A 16,236-nucleotide genomic window follows, 5' to 3' on the forward strand; every position below is an offset into this window, starting at 1 on the left:
ACGTGTCCTTTTCTTCCTCTCTCATTAATTCAGATGGCTTGGACAGTCAGTGGTCCAGCATATCAATAATTAATCGGCATGCATATTCAGTAAAGCATTCTGGACATCTGCACCGAGCCTTCGGACAGAGTGTGAAAAAGAGATCATCCGTGAATTGCTTGGGGTTTAAATCTCTTCTGCACTCTGCCTGTGTCCCATGAGTACACGGTTTAACATGTTAGCTATGTATTATCCTTTTCTAAACTTTTTAACAAAAACAAGTTCTGACAGAAATGCGCCGCTTGATCGCAAGAAAACTGACTGCACAAAGCAAAAGAGTGCAACCCCAAGTTTTTCTTTTCCCCCCTTTATCCACCAGGTGAAACTTTGTGTATATCTTAATAAAGTAAGGTGGTAGAGTATTCAAATCTTTACTCAAGTAAAAGTACAAGTAACTAAAGAGATTGTTACTCAAGTAAAAGTGCAAGTCACTAAAGAGATTGTTACTCAAGTAAAAGTGCAAGTCACTAAAGAGATTGTTACTCAAGTAAAAGTGCAAGTCACTAAAGAGATTGTTACTCAAGTAAAAGTGCAAGTCACTAAAGAGATTGTTACTCAAGCAAAAGTACAAGTCACTAAAGAGATTGTTACTCAAGCAAAAGTACAAGTCACTAAAGAGATTGTTACTCAAGCAAAAGTACAAGTCACTAAAGAGATTGTTACTCAAGCAAATGTACAAGTCATTAAAGAGATTTTTACTCAAGCAAAAGTACAAGTCACTAAAGAGATTGTTACTCAAGCAAAAGTGCAAGTCACTAAAGAGATTGTTACTCAAGCAAAAGTGCAAGTCACTAAAGAGATTGTTACTCAAGCAAAAGTACAAGTCACTAAAGAGATTGTTACTCAAGCAAAAGTGCAAGTCACTAAAGAGATTGTTACTCAAGCAAAAGTGCAAGTCACTAAAGAGATTGTTACTCAAGCAAAAGTACAAGTCACTAAAGAGATTGTTACTCAAGTAAAAGTACAAGTCACTAAAGAGATTGTTACTCAAGCAAAAGTACAAGTCACTAAAGAGATTGTTACTCAAGCAAAAGTACAAGTCACTAAAGAGATTGTTACTCAAGCAAAAGTACAAGTCATTAAAGAGATTTTTACTCAAGCAAAAGTACAAGTCACTAAAGAGATTGTTACTCAAGCAAAAGTGCAAGTCACTAAAGAGATTGTTACTCAAGCAAAAGTACAAGTCACTTAAGAGATTGTTACTCAAGCAAAAGTACAAGTCACTAAAGAGATTGTTACTCAAGCAAAAGTACAAGTCACTAAAGAGATTGTTACTCAAGCAAAAGTGCAAGTCACTAAAGAGATTGTTACTCAAGCAAAAGTACAAGTCAATATTTTAAATAAAAGTTAAAAAGTATGCAATCAAAAAACTATAGTTACTAGTTTACACAGTTTTCATGTGTCTTTGAATTCTCTCGGTCTTTCGCATTGCTGTTGGATGACTTTATGTCTAGCTTTGTTCCAATTTAAATTCGACAGTAGCTGGACACGAATTGGACCAAAACATGCAAAAACACAGAGTGAAGGTAAAAAACTGGATTCTATCCATTTTTATCATGGTTGCTGTGTAGTGTTTTTAAATGTCCTGAATAAATGTTAATGCCATGTTTTAGCCATAACGAGTTTGTAAAACAGTAGCTCTGTCTTTTAGATCGTGGCACTTGGTTTGATTTGCAGGGAAAGCATAAATAAAAAATGGTACACTTTTAGATTGTTTTAGGAAACACTGTAAACACTGTGAATGAGAGTCTTTAATCCAATTGTATATTGATTTGTTAAGGGGTCTATGCATTCAAATCTTCCTTATATTGCATCGAACTGCAACGCATCATCTGTTGAGAGTGGACTTAATCGTTGAAAAGAACGTGCCAGGACATTTTGAGATGCTAGTCTGTTATTACACTCTGTAAGCAGAGGCAAACTGGATATGCTACAGATAAAGAAGAACACAGCTGTGCAGAAGAGCTTTGGGCAGATGGCGAGAGCTTTCACGACTTGCTTTGTTCACCGTTCAATCACGCATGCAGCCTTTCTTCTTCTTCTGTTCCTAACCACTCGGTGCCAACTGTAGCGGTGCTCCCACTTCTCAGCTTCTGCAAGACCCTTTGCCATTCACCTAAGTACCGTCGCTTTCCTCTGCCTCTGAGCAGCTGTGTACTACTGCGCTCTCCGGTAGCTAAACCCCACCTCTCGGCAGAATTAATTGGATTACAGGTAGATGCCAATGCATGCCAACACGGACGGGAAAGCAGCTGGCAGCTGTGAGAGCTCCAGTATCACACTAGTATCAAAGGCCTGGCAAATCAAAGAGCTTTCTACTGGACCTGACACTTTCATTCTCCCCCTGCCCATTAAAGCGTTTCAATGCACAAGATAATAGGATTGAAATTGGTTGGCACTTTTTTATTAACTTAATAATGTTTACATACCTTATAGTTTGATGCAGTTGCCATGCATTTGTTTCATTAAGTTGCCAGGCTTTTATCATCAATAGACAACTGACATTAATGTTATCATGCTTCTTCTCTATCTATTATCTATACTCTAGGGTAGGCTATGCATATATGTTTTCTGCGTAAAAGCCTTTGTACTTTAATGGGATTACAGTGACCTCTACTGGTCGATATGCGCCACGTCGTGTAGGTTAATATAGGTTCTTTGTGATGCCAAAATAAAGCAAAACTCCTTTGACGTAGCAAGTATTATTGCTTGTTAATTGTTTGCTTACGACTCAGATTTATTTTAAAAGTCATTTACTTGGACGTGTATTTTGTACACATCACATCACATTCATGATATGCAAGCGTAACACATGTTTGTTAACCTATAGTTACATTTGACAATTCACGTAAGAACACGTAGAATGTTTGTATGTTTTTGTATTTTATTTTTATGATTTTATTATCATCATTAGCCAACTATTCCTTTCATTTGAGTAAGTTTGCGATGGTCGTCGTATTTAATAAAATAAATAAAACAATATAGCGTGCACAAGAATTGAGATTTAAACAAAATCAAAACACTTATGAACATTAAGAATACTGTCTTCAACAGATTCAAGCAGATTAAATCGTTAAAAAGATTAAAATATGCCAAAATAAAGCACTAGAGGTGTGGCCAAAAGGAACACACCAATCGGCGGGTGCAACGTCACAGAATTCCCACCATGCATTGCGAAAGGAACTATTAGCGCGAAATCCCCGTTTGTGAAGTGAATAATGAAATAAAAACACTTTAAATCAGTTATCAGATGTGTCGTCGATCAGACTGCGATGTGCTTTTCATAGATCAAGGTGAGCAGTTGACAGCGTGTCACTTTAAATGAGATGTGCTTTCTATAGGATCAGTTGCGTTCACATGACATCATTATATATAGCATAACCTCAGAATCGCATGGTGATTTGAAAAGACGTTATATGAACCGATGCACTTCAATATTCGGATCGCTGTGTTCGTGCTTTTATTGTTATAAATGGCATCGTGGTTTTGTCATGGTTTGCAGCACGACCATTGCTGTTCAGATCAGCAGTTTTGAATGAAACTTATGAACGAGATGGGTTGTGTTACAGTTATGACGTTACGTGTGTTGATCGCCCAGACCTGCGCAGAGGACATATCATATAATAATAATAATAATGACTGGAGTAATTGTTTGTTCTTAAGTCAAATGTGCATTGTTACTACTTTGTGTGCTGTCTGTAACCCTTGCTAGTTTTAGGTAGATTGTGTTGAAACTCTGTTTCTTTTGTGAAGGGATAGAAGACCTTTAAAGGCCATCATGACCGGAAGAACGATATCTTCTGCAGTCCTCAAAGGTATGATGGGTGTATGAGAAGTGACATCTCTGACAGTAGAGTATATATATATATATATATATATATATATATATATATATATATATATATATATATAGCTTTATTGCATGTCATTTATAAAAAAAGTAGTATCTGAGGGCAACTGAAGATCAGTAATGTCATAAATATAAATATGTTTACAATAAATAATATATATGTATATATATATATATAGCTTTATTGCATGTCAGTTACAAAAAAAAAGTAGTATCTGAGGGTTTAAAAGGCTGAATAATCAGCTTCTTTTTCACTATTACACATAATTGTCTATTTATAATTCAATGAAATGATTTACAGTTCATAACCACTTCAAGAAATCTGTTTAATATGCCACAATCCAGTTCTTCATTACTGGACATGTGAAGTGTTTTAACACTTTCTTCTAAATTTGTAATATTTTAAGTTGTAAAAAGTTTCATATTTTGGGATATTGTTACGGATCATGTGTGTGTGTGTTTGTTTGAAGATGTGGTGGCATTTGTTGACGTGTGGTCTGCGAGCAGGACAGAGGATTATTCTGATCCGTTCATTCAGCAACTCCTGGACATGGGTGCTGAGGTCAGTATGTTTTTCATTTGGACTATCGTGTCCATTTTGTAATATTTGAATATGTAAGAGAAACAAAGGACAAGACAATATATTTGGAAATTACAGGTATCCAAGACGCTCAAAAAACAAGTGACCCATGTCGTCTTTAAACAAGGCCGCCCATCCACGTGGAAGAAAGCTCAGAAAATGGGAGTGAGGATTGTGTCCGTTCATTGGGTGGCAAGGTAAAATGAGTGTCACGCGAGTCGTGACTAACGTATTTTATTAATATCCATAAAGGTCATCGTTGAGGTAAACCAGGAAATGTTATATCGAATTATAGATTGATTTGTAGAATTTTTTCCATTTGTGAAATGTTGAAAATAATGGCTGGAATACACAACAAGACTTGTAAAATATGAACAGATTTTTCAACTACTGTAGACATCATACACTTGCAGACGTTTCAGATAGAAACATAGGGCCCTATGATTTCCGCGATGCAGAAAACACGGATGCAATAGCGGAATCCAGACATAAAAACAGAATTAAATGTATAACACGGATTGTCTCGGAAATTGTCAAAATTTTGGATTGAATCATTTTCAAAACCCATTATAACCATTTACAAATACCTGTTCTTTGCCATGGTTTCATTAACTGACAAATAAAATGACAGATGCATATTCCCTGTTTGTATGAGGCGCCGTGTTTGTGTGATGACGTTACGTTAGTAAGGCACAGAATTACGCCATATTTATAAACATTTCTTCAAAGTTGAGATGATCATGTCGAAGAGACCATCTGAGACTGTGAAGTCTTCCAAAAAACTGAAAAAGGTTTTCTCATAAAGTACTACATGCAAGGCGGATCGTTGCCTCAAAATGAAAGCATCCTTAGTCAAACCCACTTACCTCGCGTCTTTGAGCAACACAAACATGGAAGCCGTACTGAACAAGATCAGTGGGAAGAAAATGTGTGTTGTGGTTGATGAAACGACTGACATTTGAGATCGCAGCATTTAAACATTGTTATAGGCAAGTCAGTAATAATTGGGGATCATAATAAGTATAATAACAAAAGTAATCATCTAAAACTATATACAATATTTTTTATATTTTCCCTTCTGGTATTTAAAATTCCATACATTTTTGGCAGATTGTTGCTGCTGCGTGAAATAAATAGAAAATGTAATACTAGGTATAACCATTAGATGTAGTATAGACCCATATAAACAGCAACTTGTGAATATACAGTCCTGTGTAGGAGAAATTCAAACGGAAAATTGGAAAAAATAAAACGGATTTCATATGGCCCTAGAAACACACTAACAGATCAAATCTGCAGACTGGCACAGACTGAAAATCTGAAAGTCTTGTAGTGTATATTAGCCAGAAGTCATTTTTACGTTTGCAATGTTAATGAAATGCGCTACAAACTGAGCAAAGAAGAGCTCGGCTGATATGGATTTTTTGTGTGTTTGATTCAAATATACATTTTTTCAGACCAATCGCAGGATATTTGCAATAACAGTTTTGTTTTAAACAAAACCTTATACATTTTAGGGGATATTTACACTTGATCTGGCCATGAATAGTTTAAATGCCTTGTAGGTTTTTGGAGACACAAATCCACCAACTACACAAAAAAGAAATGAAATTATTATAATAGATTATTCGTTTTATAGAAAATATTAGGACTCATAGCGATTCGATCATTCTAGAAATAGGGCTGTCACAATTATTAAAGAATCGTCTCATCACAATAATTGGAATGTCATCGCAGTTTTTTCAGATCGCCGCAATTGTGAATCCTTAGAAACCAACGGTGATCTGCCGTATCTGCTGCATTTTACAACCACTGTCCTTGATCTGCACTCATTGTTACAATCAAATGACATTTCTCCATCATTCGAGTTGTATTTGCTTTGTATTCTTTTGTTGATTTGTTTTGTTTCCAGACTCTACAAAGCAAGAACATCATGTCTAGTTTTAGCGCTCAAGGCTTCTCTGTTAATTTCACTCTACAGTAAATAATATTGGTTATTTACAACATGTCTTAAGTATTTTCTTCATTTATTAAATTATTTGTCATTAATAGTTATATTGTCAAAGCCTTAAAACCGACATTAATAAAAATAAAGTTTTGGTGGGTTTTTGAGTTCACCGATCCTGTCTTTGATGTTTGTTTCATTGTTGCATTTCTTCGGATGGCCTTTAGATGTTTCTGGCTCTGCACAAGCACATGATTTATTCTTCTCTCGATGTATTTGCAGTTGCAAAGAGAGTGGTGAACATGTCGATGAAGATCTTTTCCCTGCTGTGAATGAAGAGTCCAAACATCATCTCTTGAACAAAAGAACAGTAAGAGTTGTATAACACTTTCGAATGCATAAATAGGTGAATGCTTTAATTTAGCTGGTGACCAAATAACAGCTTCAATTTTACAAGAAACCTTGTTGTTTTGTTTGTTGCAGCACCGTTGCATGCAGCCCAGAGATATTCCAGTAAGGACCCCGGAGAATGATCGGCGGATGAAAAAGAAGCTGGATAAGATGATGGAGGGCCTGATCTCCTCATCCCCTGTGGGTGAGCGCAGCACACGTTTGTTTCAACTGCTTCGTTCAGCAGTTTCTGAGATTATTTAATCCATTTGGGATTGTTGTTGTTTATTCTGAATACAGTTTCTGATACATCGCCATTCATTATTGATGAGGAGAGTGGAATAGTATACAGTCCCTCTTTAAAGCGATCTGACAGCATGGCACAACGTCTGAGAGAAATGAAAGCTCAACGGGAACGTCTCTCACCCACAGGTATTTTCTCATAATGTTCCACTTGTTTTTGCAGAGTAAAGACGAACAGTAGGTACTCAACCAGAATGAGCCGTCTGCCGTCATCGTCTCCGCGGCGCTACTTCTTTTAATGTGTGTTTACTCTTGTTTACCGCTGCGTGGCAGTCTATTCAAAGATCTTCACTCATTGCCTCAGTCAGCACACGGGCAAGAGTTAAGACATTTAGGTGTAAAGGACAAATGCTGTCCACTGTATCACAGTTACAAGAACTTAAATCCACAGGCACTAATAATTGTGTTTAATACTAGTCATAAATACATCATTTCATTTAACAAGGGTTTACATTAAAAGTTTGCTCTATTCATTCAATCATGGTTTTGAATGCATGTTTTCATTGCTGGGTTGCATGCATGGCTTTAATGTTTGTGTTCACCGTGTGTTTTGTGCAAATTGAGAAATACAGCGAGCGAGAGCAGAGTGCCTGTGCAAAACTCGTGCTCGTGTGTACTGCGCGTCATTCATAGAAACGGGCAAAACCCAACTCTATCATGATTTAGCTTTATTTGCTTTAAAACCGGATTATCAGCATGTATCCCCATGTGGAATAACTACCACTGCAGCTGCGTTTCTCTGATGTTAAGCCAGGATTAAGTTTAAAACGTATTCATATTGGTCAAAATTCACACATTCCTATTGCTAGCTACGTTCACGTGCATTGGAGTTATGTTGCACCACGTGCACAAGAAATATCTCTGCATTAGGCTTTTTCATAATGTCCGGCTTTTTAAAGTTATTTTAAATGTGGCAGCCGCAGCATGTTCGGAGACAAGCCCCGTTCCCGAATTGTATTGTCCTGAAAGCATGGTCTGTCAAAACACATCAAAACATTGAAAATGAAAGTTTACCAAATGAAAGCATGTTGGGAAATATATGCATTAAACAGGACGTGATGAGATCTTTGTATAGACACCGGAACCGCGGGTTACATAAACATCAAAGAAACATTGTTTCTTTCTTCATTTTGACGCCTCATGCTTAACATCCGTTCAGAAACTCCGAAAAGCTGGTTTCTTTGTGAATATTTTTCGCATCATCAGCCAAAATATCAACAACGGTCTATTTGTTTTGTAGCTGAAATTCTACAAGTTAAACATCTTATTGGAATACATTTTAAAACTGCTACTTGCCAAAATAATTCAGTTCTTGAATGACTTGCAAGGCTCAATTGAGGCCGCGCTCTCGCAATTCACATGAAGCAGCATTAAAAAGGAGAGTTATAGCGCAGTTTAAGCTTAGGAAACTATGTGTATGCTATAATTATTTTAATTATATTAGGTTTATTAAATGATCGGAAATATGTTTTTTTTCTGCGATTTTAGAAATGAATGTTGTCAGGGTAGACTTTCCAGTTATCTGAAGCCTGCGCTTTAAAAGAGATAATCATTTAAATGCAGGTCAATACAGTGTTCTGTATCACATTTAATCATGATGAAATTGTCTATAAACTGCATCTTTTTTCCTTCACGTCTTCACAAGGGCTCCTCAATAATAATTTGTTACATTTTCGCATAGTACAGTTTACTTTCTCTGGTCCGCGTTCATTTATAATTATACAAATAGTGATATTATGTCACATTGGCTGAGAGACCGTCTGTAGGCCTTCTATTGTCACTTTGTATCATTCATTTCTGGTCTAGTGGTTAGTCACAGGATTTACACCTGCTCCGGGCGAGCCTCGAATCGACAATAGGTCCACACCGGCTTAGAAGACTACGCTCCGCTATGGTCTTCATTGGCATGTTGAAGTAGTTGGTGCAAACTGCCCACTGCTACGTGATCAATGTGATCTGTAAATGGTTTGACGCACAAGTAGCGTAAAATAATCGCTCATGGTAATCTTTGTAAATGAGCTTAAAATCTAAAACATTTGTACACTTTGAACACGGATATTCCATTAAAGGCTTTAAACGTGCATAGGGAACTTTCCCGCGAATAAGTACGTACTAAACCTGTGGTTATGGAACGGTTCAACAGTTTGCTTTTATAAGGCAGAAAAGACGTTTTTTATTATAATAGTGTGTTCTTATAACTATCAGGCATATGCAGTCGCAATTTTCAACTGTTAAAGGATGCCACAATTCTTAATATAATATTGAACGTTCGGTATGACCTAGGGCTATGCGATATATATTGCAATTCACACTATTCAAAAGTAGAATTAGTATGTCCCAAGTCGTAGTATGTTCAAAATATTATTCCAATGATTCCCGGTCTACTACCGGTATAAATTCTAAGTGAAGAACGATGCACACTCTTAATGGTTAATATTACCCACAACTCACTGCGATTATGCGGAGTTAAGTGACACTGCATTTATAAAATTAAATAACTGATGCGTCACTAAATTAACAAATGTAGGTATACAATAAACATCACTTACGAAATAATGAACAAATGGAAAGAAGAGCTGTATTTGATGTGTGTCACAGCTAATGGCCACAAAAACTGTTCGTATGTCCCAGTGCATGCATATTGTTTTGCTGTACAATGAAATGTAAATAATTTTCCATTACAAAAACAGTATATAAGACGGCATAAGAAAAAAGTACAGTTTTAACAAATGCCTGTTGTACCAAAGTAATATTTTCACAGTTTGGCACATCAATAATGTATTTTTATTTTCGCGTTGCTCTCACCCAGCACATGTAGGGAGAGCATCTACAGCACCATGCCAAAGTCTGTTTAATGAATGTCATGCCATCCGTCAGCTTTTCAGACGCCTCCGGGCAGCTATTTAGTGTTACATTTGATTCATTGTCAAACAGTGGCCCACCTTGTTAATATATCTTTGACCTTGGCCGTTGACCTCTAATGTTTGCAGTGTTAAATTCACGCACGTTTGTCTGTTTACATCCATTACAGCAATCGCAAGTTTGCATTGTTATTTTTAATGTTATTTTAAATAGGTTATTCGCAAAACCTCTTCAAGAAGCTTATTTTACTGGCATGATGAACAGTAATCCAAGAACTGCTGTGAGCTGCCAGTGTAAATCTTTACATTTTTTCAATACCATGAATTTGTTCAAGTTGAAATTTGCTAAAAGATAATAGAATAAGTCAATTCTTCTGAACTTCTTATTGTTCCTGTCACATAATCATAGAATAATGAAAAAAACACTTAAGGGGCTCTGTCCGCCGATGCACACTTACGTAGCTGAAAACGGCCACTGCAGGAGTAGCGTTTTGCCCCAAGTTAAGCTTGTTTCAACTCTGGGCGCCCGGTTGAACATCACGGCTGAGCGCGGGAGAAAAAACAATTCAAAAAACGCGCTAAAAAACTGAGGTACATATTGAACCGTGGGTGAGCTGTATTGTTGCTAAGCACAGACACTGCTAACTGTCAGCGAAACATATTTGTTTTAGTTGGTGCGGCCAACTATTTTATGTTAACCTACATGTAAATGGGCTTTCCTTTGGGCTTTGTTGCTGTACGAAAAAGTTTGTTGTTGTTGTGCTTCAGCCTCACAGATGCAGGACAGCGGGTCAGGATCTGATGCGTCTTTAAGACCTTCTCTCGGTTCCTCACCATCACTCTCTTTCTTGCAACAGCTAGGTCAGGAAATAACAGAAATCTTGGTTTACTTTTTGATAAATTAAATCAAACTAAACATTTATGTTGCTTCAAACTGAAAATATTGAAGCCCCACACATTGTTTTGCAGAGGAAGAGCCTTTGGATTGTTTTTCAACGTCTCGCCAGCGCTCCTCAAAGGTTAAAGATGACAGAACTAACCAGAAAGACAATAAGAAGTCAACGACAAAACTAACTAGCACACAAATTAACCAGACACCTCCTGAGCCCAACAAGGCAGCTGTTTGTGATATGTCCAACATGGACAGAAATCCTGGAGTCTCTGCAGTATCTTCAAGATCAAGAAAGTCTTTGGTGAACAATATTGAAAAACAGAAGCAGTCTACTTTAGAGAGCTTCATTCAGAAAGCCAGTTCTGAAAACTTGTCACACATTAAACATCAACCTGAAACCAAGTTATACAGCAGTCCTGAAAGACCTACACCTTCCTTTTTAGAACGGTTTCAGAAAAAAAGAAATAGGAAAACTGTACAGGATTCCAATGATGTACAGACCAGCTCAAAACAAAACCGCACCAGAAAGTCCTCCTCAGCAGCCCAGAGTCTTACAGAAAATGAGGACATCTTTCAGAAAAGTCAGCCCAGTACTCCCAAGCCTGTTCCTAAAATATCAAGTCGGCGACGAACCTCCGCTGCTTCGCGTTCTGCTGACTCTGTTAGTAATCTTTGTAGTAGTCCGGATGTTAATGACGAGGAGGCGTTTGAAGATTTCTTCTCTCCAGCCAACAACAGCCTCAAACGGAGGGTCTCTTTATTTGGTTCGACCTCAGAAAATGTTCACCTGCCCACTTTTGACCTGGAGGATCCCAACAAGAAGAAAGGCAGAAAATCCTCTGCAAAATCAGCTGGTACAAAGCGTAAACATGGAAATATCGATGTGAGAGAAATCCTGTTGAACTCTTCAGACACTGTGAAGAAGAGTGAGGAAACACTCCCTGAGAATCCCGTATCGAGGCCTGAGCGTTTGTCCGTGAGGTCTGAGGTGCGGGAAAGGCCCAGATCTGAAGAAATCAAACTCCAGCCATCTGCAAAGAAACTGAGGAGCTGTGTAATTTCCTCTGAAGAGAAGAATGATGAGTGTTCGGATAAACCTTGTCCTGTCAATGAAAGAAAGGGATGGACGGCTACATCTCTGACATCATCCACAGCGGTTAATGTGAAGCTTCAGAAGAGTCCTGAACCTCCTCCCAATCATGGTATTGAAAAGAGAATGACTTTGAAAAGTATGTCAATTTTATTATATGATTGAATAAAGTATTTTAAAATGTCAACACTTTATCTTCCCTTTAAATAACTAAACGGTGTGCAAGATATGTAGTGGGCTAGTATGTCATGAATGGAGTTGCATTAGATAATATCATTAAATATTAAATCGATAGCACAAGCAATACATTTCACAAAAGAAATGCACTGCCGTCCAAAAAAAGTCACCACCTGGATTTAACAAAGCAAATAGGCAAGAGCCTCCCATTGGATTGGAGTTGAAGGTTCGGCAACGTTTTGTGGCCACAGAATGAGGTCAGCTGACAACCTGAATATACCGAATGACCAGATGGCACGGGCATATTCCAAGATGACAATGCCAGGATTCATCGGGCACAAATTGTGAAAGAGTGGTTCAGGGAGCATGAGACACCACAGAGTCCAGACCTTAAAGGAATTGTTCACTTTCAACATATTCAATTATCATGAAAATGTAGGATGGAAAAAGTGAACAATTCCTTTAACCCCATTGAGAATCTTTGGGATGTGCTGGAAAAGATCTTGCAGAAAAATGGACAGGAATAAATGTTGTGACATTACAGAAGCTTATTGAAAATAATCAAAGCTAAAGGCGGTCCAATGAAATATTAGTGTGTGACTTTTTTCAGATGGGCAGTGTACATTTTAGTTTGTGGTTGTCTATCAATAGTCTGGTGTTTGTAAAATATGTCTCTAGATAATATTATAACTAGTGCGGCTGTGTGATGTTGAGGGGAACTGACTTCATATATCCACTAAAAATCACTAGTTGCTTAAGTCATTGCAAAATAGCTCAGAAACGCAATTCAATCTGGAGGTTAAGTTTCCCAATGCAACTTGCTTTGACTTTTTTTGGCCTTTGACAAAAAAAATTGTCTTAAAGGGAAAGTTCAGCTAAAATTTTTAATTGTATCATCATTTCAGCCTCGTGTTTTTCCAAACCTGTATGATTTTCTTTCTGCAGAACACAAAAGAGATGTTTTAACGAAGGTTGATAACAACATTGACCTTCATTGACTCTCATTGTATGAACACAAAACACATTTCTCAAAATATCTTCCTTTGTGGTCCACAGGGTCACATACAGGTTTTCTATGACACGAGTAGATAAATGGACCATTTTTGTCCAAATTTGGTGAGGCAATGTAGCTAGCTGTTTTTCTAAAGGCTCACATTTGCACAGAATAGATCAAATGTGAAAGCGTGACATCAGATGAAATGTTAACATTCCAGACATTATTATTACATTGAATAGCTTGGCGACATATTCTTAAAACTTGAAAAGAGTTTGCTGCTTTTTAGAGATAATGTGAAACCTGCATCTCTGTTGAGCTGTGATAAGATGAAATGTTCATACTGCAGTTTATTTTAACTTAAAAGAAGTAAATATTCTGTGAATTAAAGAAACCCTCCTTCTTATCTATGTCACAGCACACCTGCTGCTCTGCTCTCAACTATCTTTTGTTGTTTTGCATGCTTTCAGTCGTAGGCAAAGAAAACAAGAGCACAACCGATGGACTCAACGCGAAAACTTCTGAGATGTGCAGCAAACGTGCAACTATGAAAAAGGACAGATATGTTAAGGTAAAGTGGTTACAGATTGTTGTTGTTTTTGCTTTTGAAGTACTAAAGGCCTATTTTCTTTACTCTTGAAGAAAAAGTTTAGTGAAGAGCTTTAACAATGAGGAACTTTTTAAAGAAATTTGTAGTTTTACTTGATAGGTTAGCATTTAGCGGTCAAAATACTACAAAATTCCCCGGTTGGGCGATTTGTTTGTATGGCTCCTTACATTGGGATTTTGCATTTAGTAGGTTTTATTTTCTATGAAATAAGACCTGCAACACATTGTAGGGTCGCTACCTACCAGCTGATCACTACACCACCAAAAATTCAATACAATCAAACATTTATGATTTGGTTTTTATATGTAAATTTAAAATTCTCTCATCATTTACATCCCAGATGTGGATGACAAACTTTCTTTAGGTAAAAAGAAAACCATTCCATTTTTTTACCTTAGCAATATAGAATATATTAAATCCAATAATGGCGGCTCGTTGATAACATTGAATATAATGTTTTCTCACGTGTCTTTTGACAAAATATATGATTATAATGGAAGCACCGAAACTATATCGGCATCGGGCCAAAAACTAAGCTCATGTACTCGTAGTCGTAAAAATGCACCGATACCTCATGTGACAGAACTTACTGAAATTTGTTGTGACGTTTTCTTCGAAAGTTTGTTATTTTTTCATAATGGGCCAAAAAATATCGGTACTCTGTCTTTAAAAAACTGTATCTGTGCATCCCTAATAATTACGTATGAAGCAAATTGAATAACAAGTTATGACACGCGAGAAATAATGACATATAAAGTGATCAATGTGTCAACATCGTTTGTGAATTTAGTGCTATCCGCTTGTTAAGCCTGACGTCACCACGCCACTTAACAACCGAATTATAGGTTTCAAATTAGCATGAATTAAAGGGATAGTTCACCCAAAAATACAAATTCTTCATTCATCATTTACTCACCTTCGAGTTGTTCCAAATCTTTACAATTGTCTTTGTTCCGGTGAAAACCGAGAAAGATATTTGAAGAAGGCTTATAACCAAACAGTGCTTGGACCCCATTGACTACCATAGTAGGAAAAATTACTTTATATATATTTTTTGTTTGGTTGAACACAACTGAAGATATTATGTTTGGAACAACTAGAGAGTGAGTAATTCATGACGTAATTTTTATTTTTGGGTGAACTACCCCTTTAAGAACAAAAACAACTTCAGTCATTTGAACGCATTTATAATGGTTGGATGTGCTTCTTGGAGCTTTAAAATGTTGGGTTCTATACAAGTGATGGGTATCATCTTTGTTTATCTGAAGAAGGAAGTTGTATACACATGGTGGTGAGTAAAGTGAGATCATTTCAATTTTTGGTGAACTATTGCTTCAACAACCGGTCTTTCATACAGAGTGAGAATGAAAGTCTTTTTCCAGCACTTGAGCTTTCAGTTATCTGTCTCCATGGAGCAGCATGGCATGGCCCAGTAATGGAGCATAGTAATTGGCTCTGAAGCTGCTGTTATAAGTTCGACTTTTTGTTTCTCTTCTGGCTTCCTGTGTGTTCTCGGTGTGACTGTGACACACACCTGGCCGAGAGCTCTTTCACGTTCCCTCAGCCTGAACTAAACTCTGTGTTGCCGCAGAGAGGAGCAAGCGGCTTTCATCTCCAGACGTTATCTTGGTTTGATATCATATCCGTGTGATGTCAGCCGTGTCAGTTCATCGCAAGTTTAGCAGGGTTTAATCCATTGTGGTGAAGAATTCAAAGATGGATGTTTGTCATCATCCATGAGCCCTTGCTTCAGGACTCAAGTTGACTGTATCTATAGGTATATTCTAGATGATAGAAGCGGGTGGATGACCTCACAAGCGATCTTAATGTCAGGTTTGAAGTTAAGGAGAGGTCTAAGGCCAGAATCACATTTCGTTTTCGGCACTCTGAAAAGTTATCTATTTCAATCTCAATGCAGCGCCAACGCGACTAGACGAATGTGCTCACTGCATGCACATCATGACCGCGTCGCCCCCTATTTGCGCACACGTCTACATAAGAATAATTATTAAAATAACGAATACGCGCACGGTAAAGACGCGAATGTGAATCGGGCCTATCACAGGCATGAAAATGGCTGGATTTTTTATAAGAGTAACGGTTTTTGCACATTTGCTCCACCTTTATGCAAAATTGGGGTCCTGCACCTCAACAAGTCCATGCTTTTTTTTGTGCCTTGTTCAATTTATTTGAATTCTCAGGTCTCAGGCTTTTTTATCGTTCATTTTTTTTACTCACTCTCAATACGAGTAAGCTGAGACAGAGAGTTTTTAACCATTGTGGATGTGAAGGAAAAATGTTAAACAGGTGCAAAACCTGTGTTGAACAATACACAGCATTATATACGATATTATCGTATGTGTAGTATTTACATGATATCAATAATGATACTTATTAATATCATGGTTATTGTTAAGACCGGTATAGTCTGCAACACAGTTTTTGATAAGATGTGCATTTATGAGATTATGCAAATATGGAGCGAACGCGGTTGCATGAAGAATA

General features: G+C 37.2%; 1 protein-coding gene across 4 annotated transcripts in view; it reads left to right on the plus strand.

The window, feature by feature from the left end:
• The first annotated feature begins 3,152 nt into the window (after positions 1-3,152).
• The window catches only part of mcph1 (microcephalin 1), a 38,034-nt gene continuing 24,950 nt past the window's right edge, over positions 3,153-16,236 (plus strand). The window contains exons 1-10 of one of the 4 annotated variants that reach the window (XM_079473377.1): positions 3,153-3,332; positions 3,793-3,854; positions 4,360-4,451; positions 4,548-4,666; positions 6,697-6,784; positions 6,898-7,009; positions 7,105-7,236; positions 10,737-10,829; positions 10,938-12,089; positions 13,592-13,692. In XM_079473377.1, the coding sequence (XP_079329503.1) occupies positions 3,818-3,854; positions 4,360-4,451; positions 4,548-4,666; positions 6,697-6,784; positions 6,898-7,009; positions 7,105-7,236; positions 10,737-10,829; positions 10,938-12,089; positions 13,592-13,692 (1,926 nt within the window). In that variant the 5' untranslated portion in view covers positions 3,153-3,332; positions 3,793-3,817. The remainder of the gene's footprint in view (positions 3,333-3,792; positions 3,855-4,359; positions 4,452-4,547; positions 4,667-6,696; positions 6,785-6,897; positions 7,010-7,104; positions 7,237-10,736; positions 10,830-10,937; positions 12,090-13,591; positions 13,693-16,236) is intronic. The other 3 variants (XM_079473379.1, XM_079473380.1, XM_079473378.1) reach the window with 3 other exon arrangements.

Source organism: Barbatula barbatula (genome assembly GCF_947034865.1).
Source record: "Barbatula barbatula genome assembly, chromosome: 14".
NCBI lineage: Eukaryota > Metazoa > Chordata > Actinopteri > Cypriniformes > Nemacheilidae > Barbatula > Barbatula barbatula.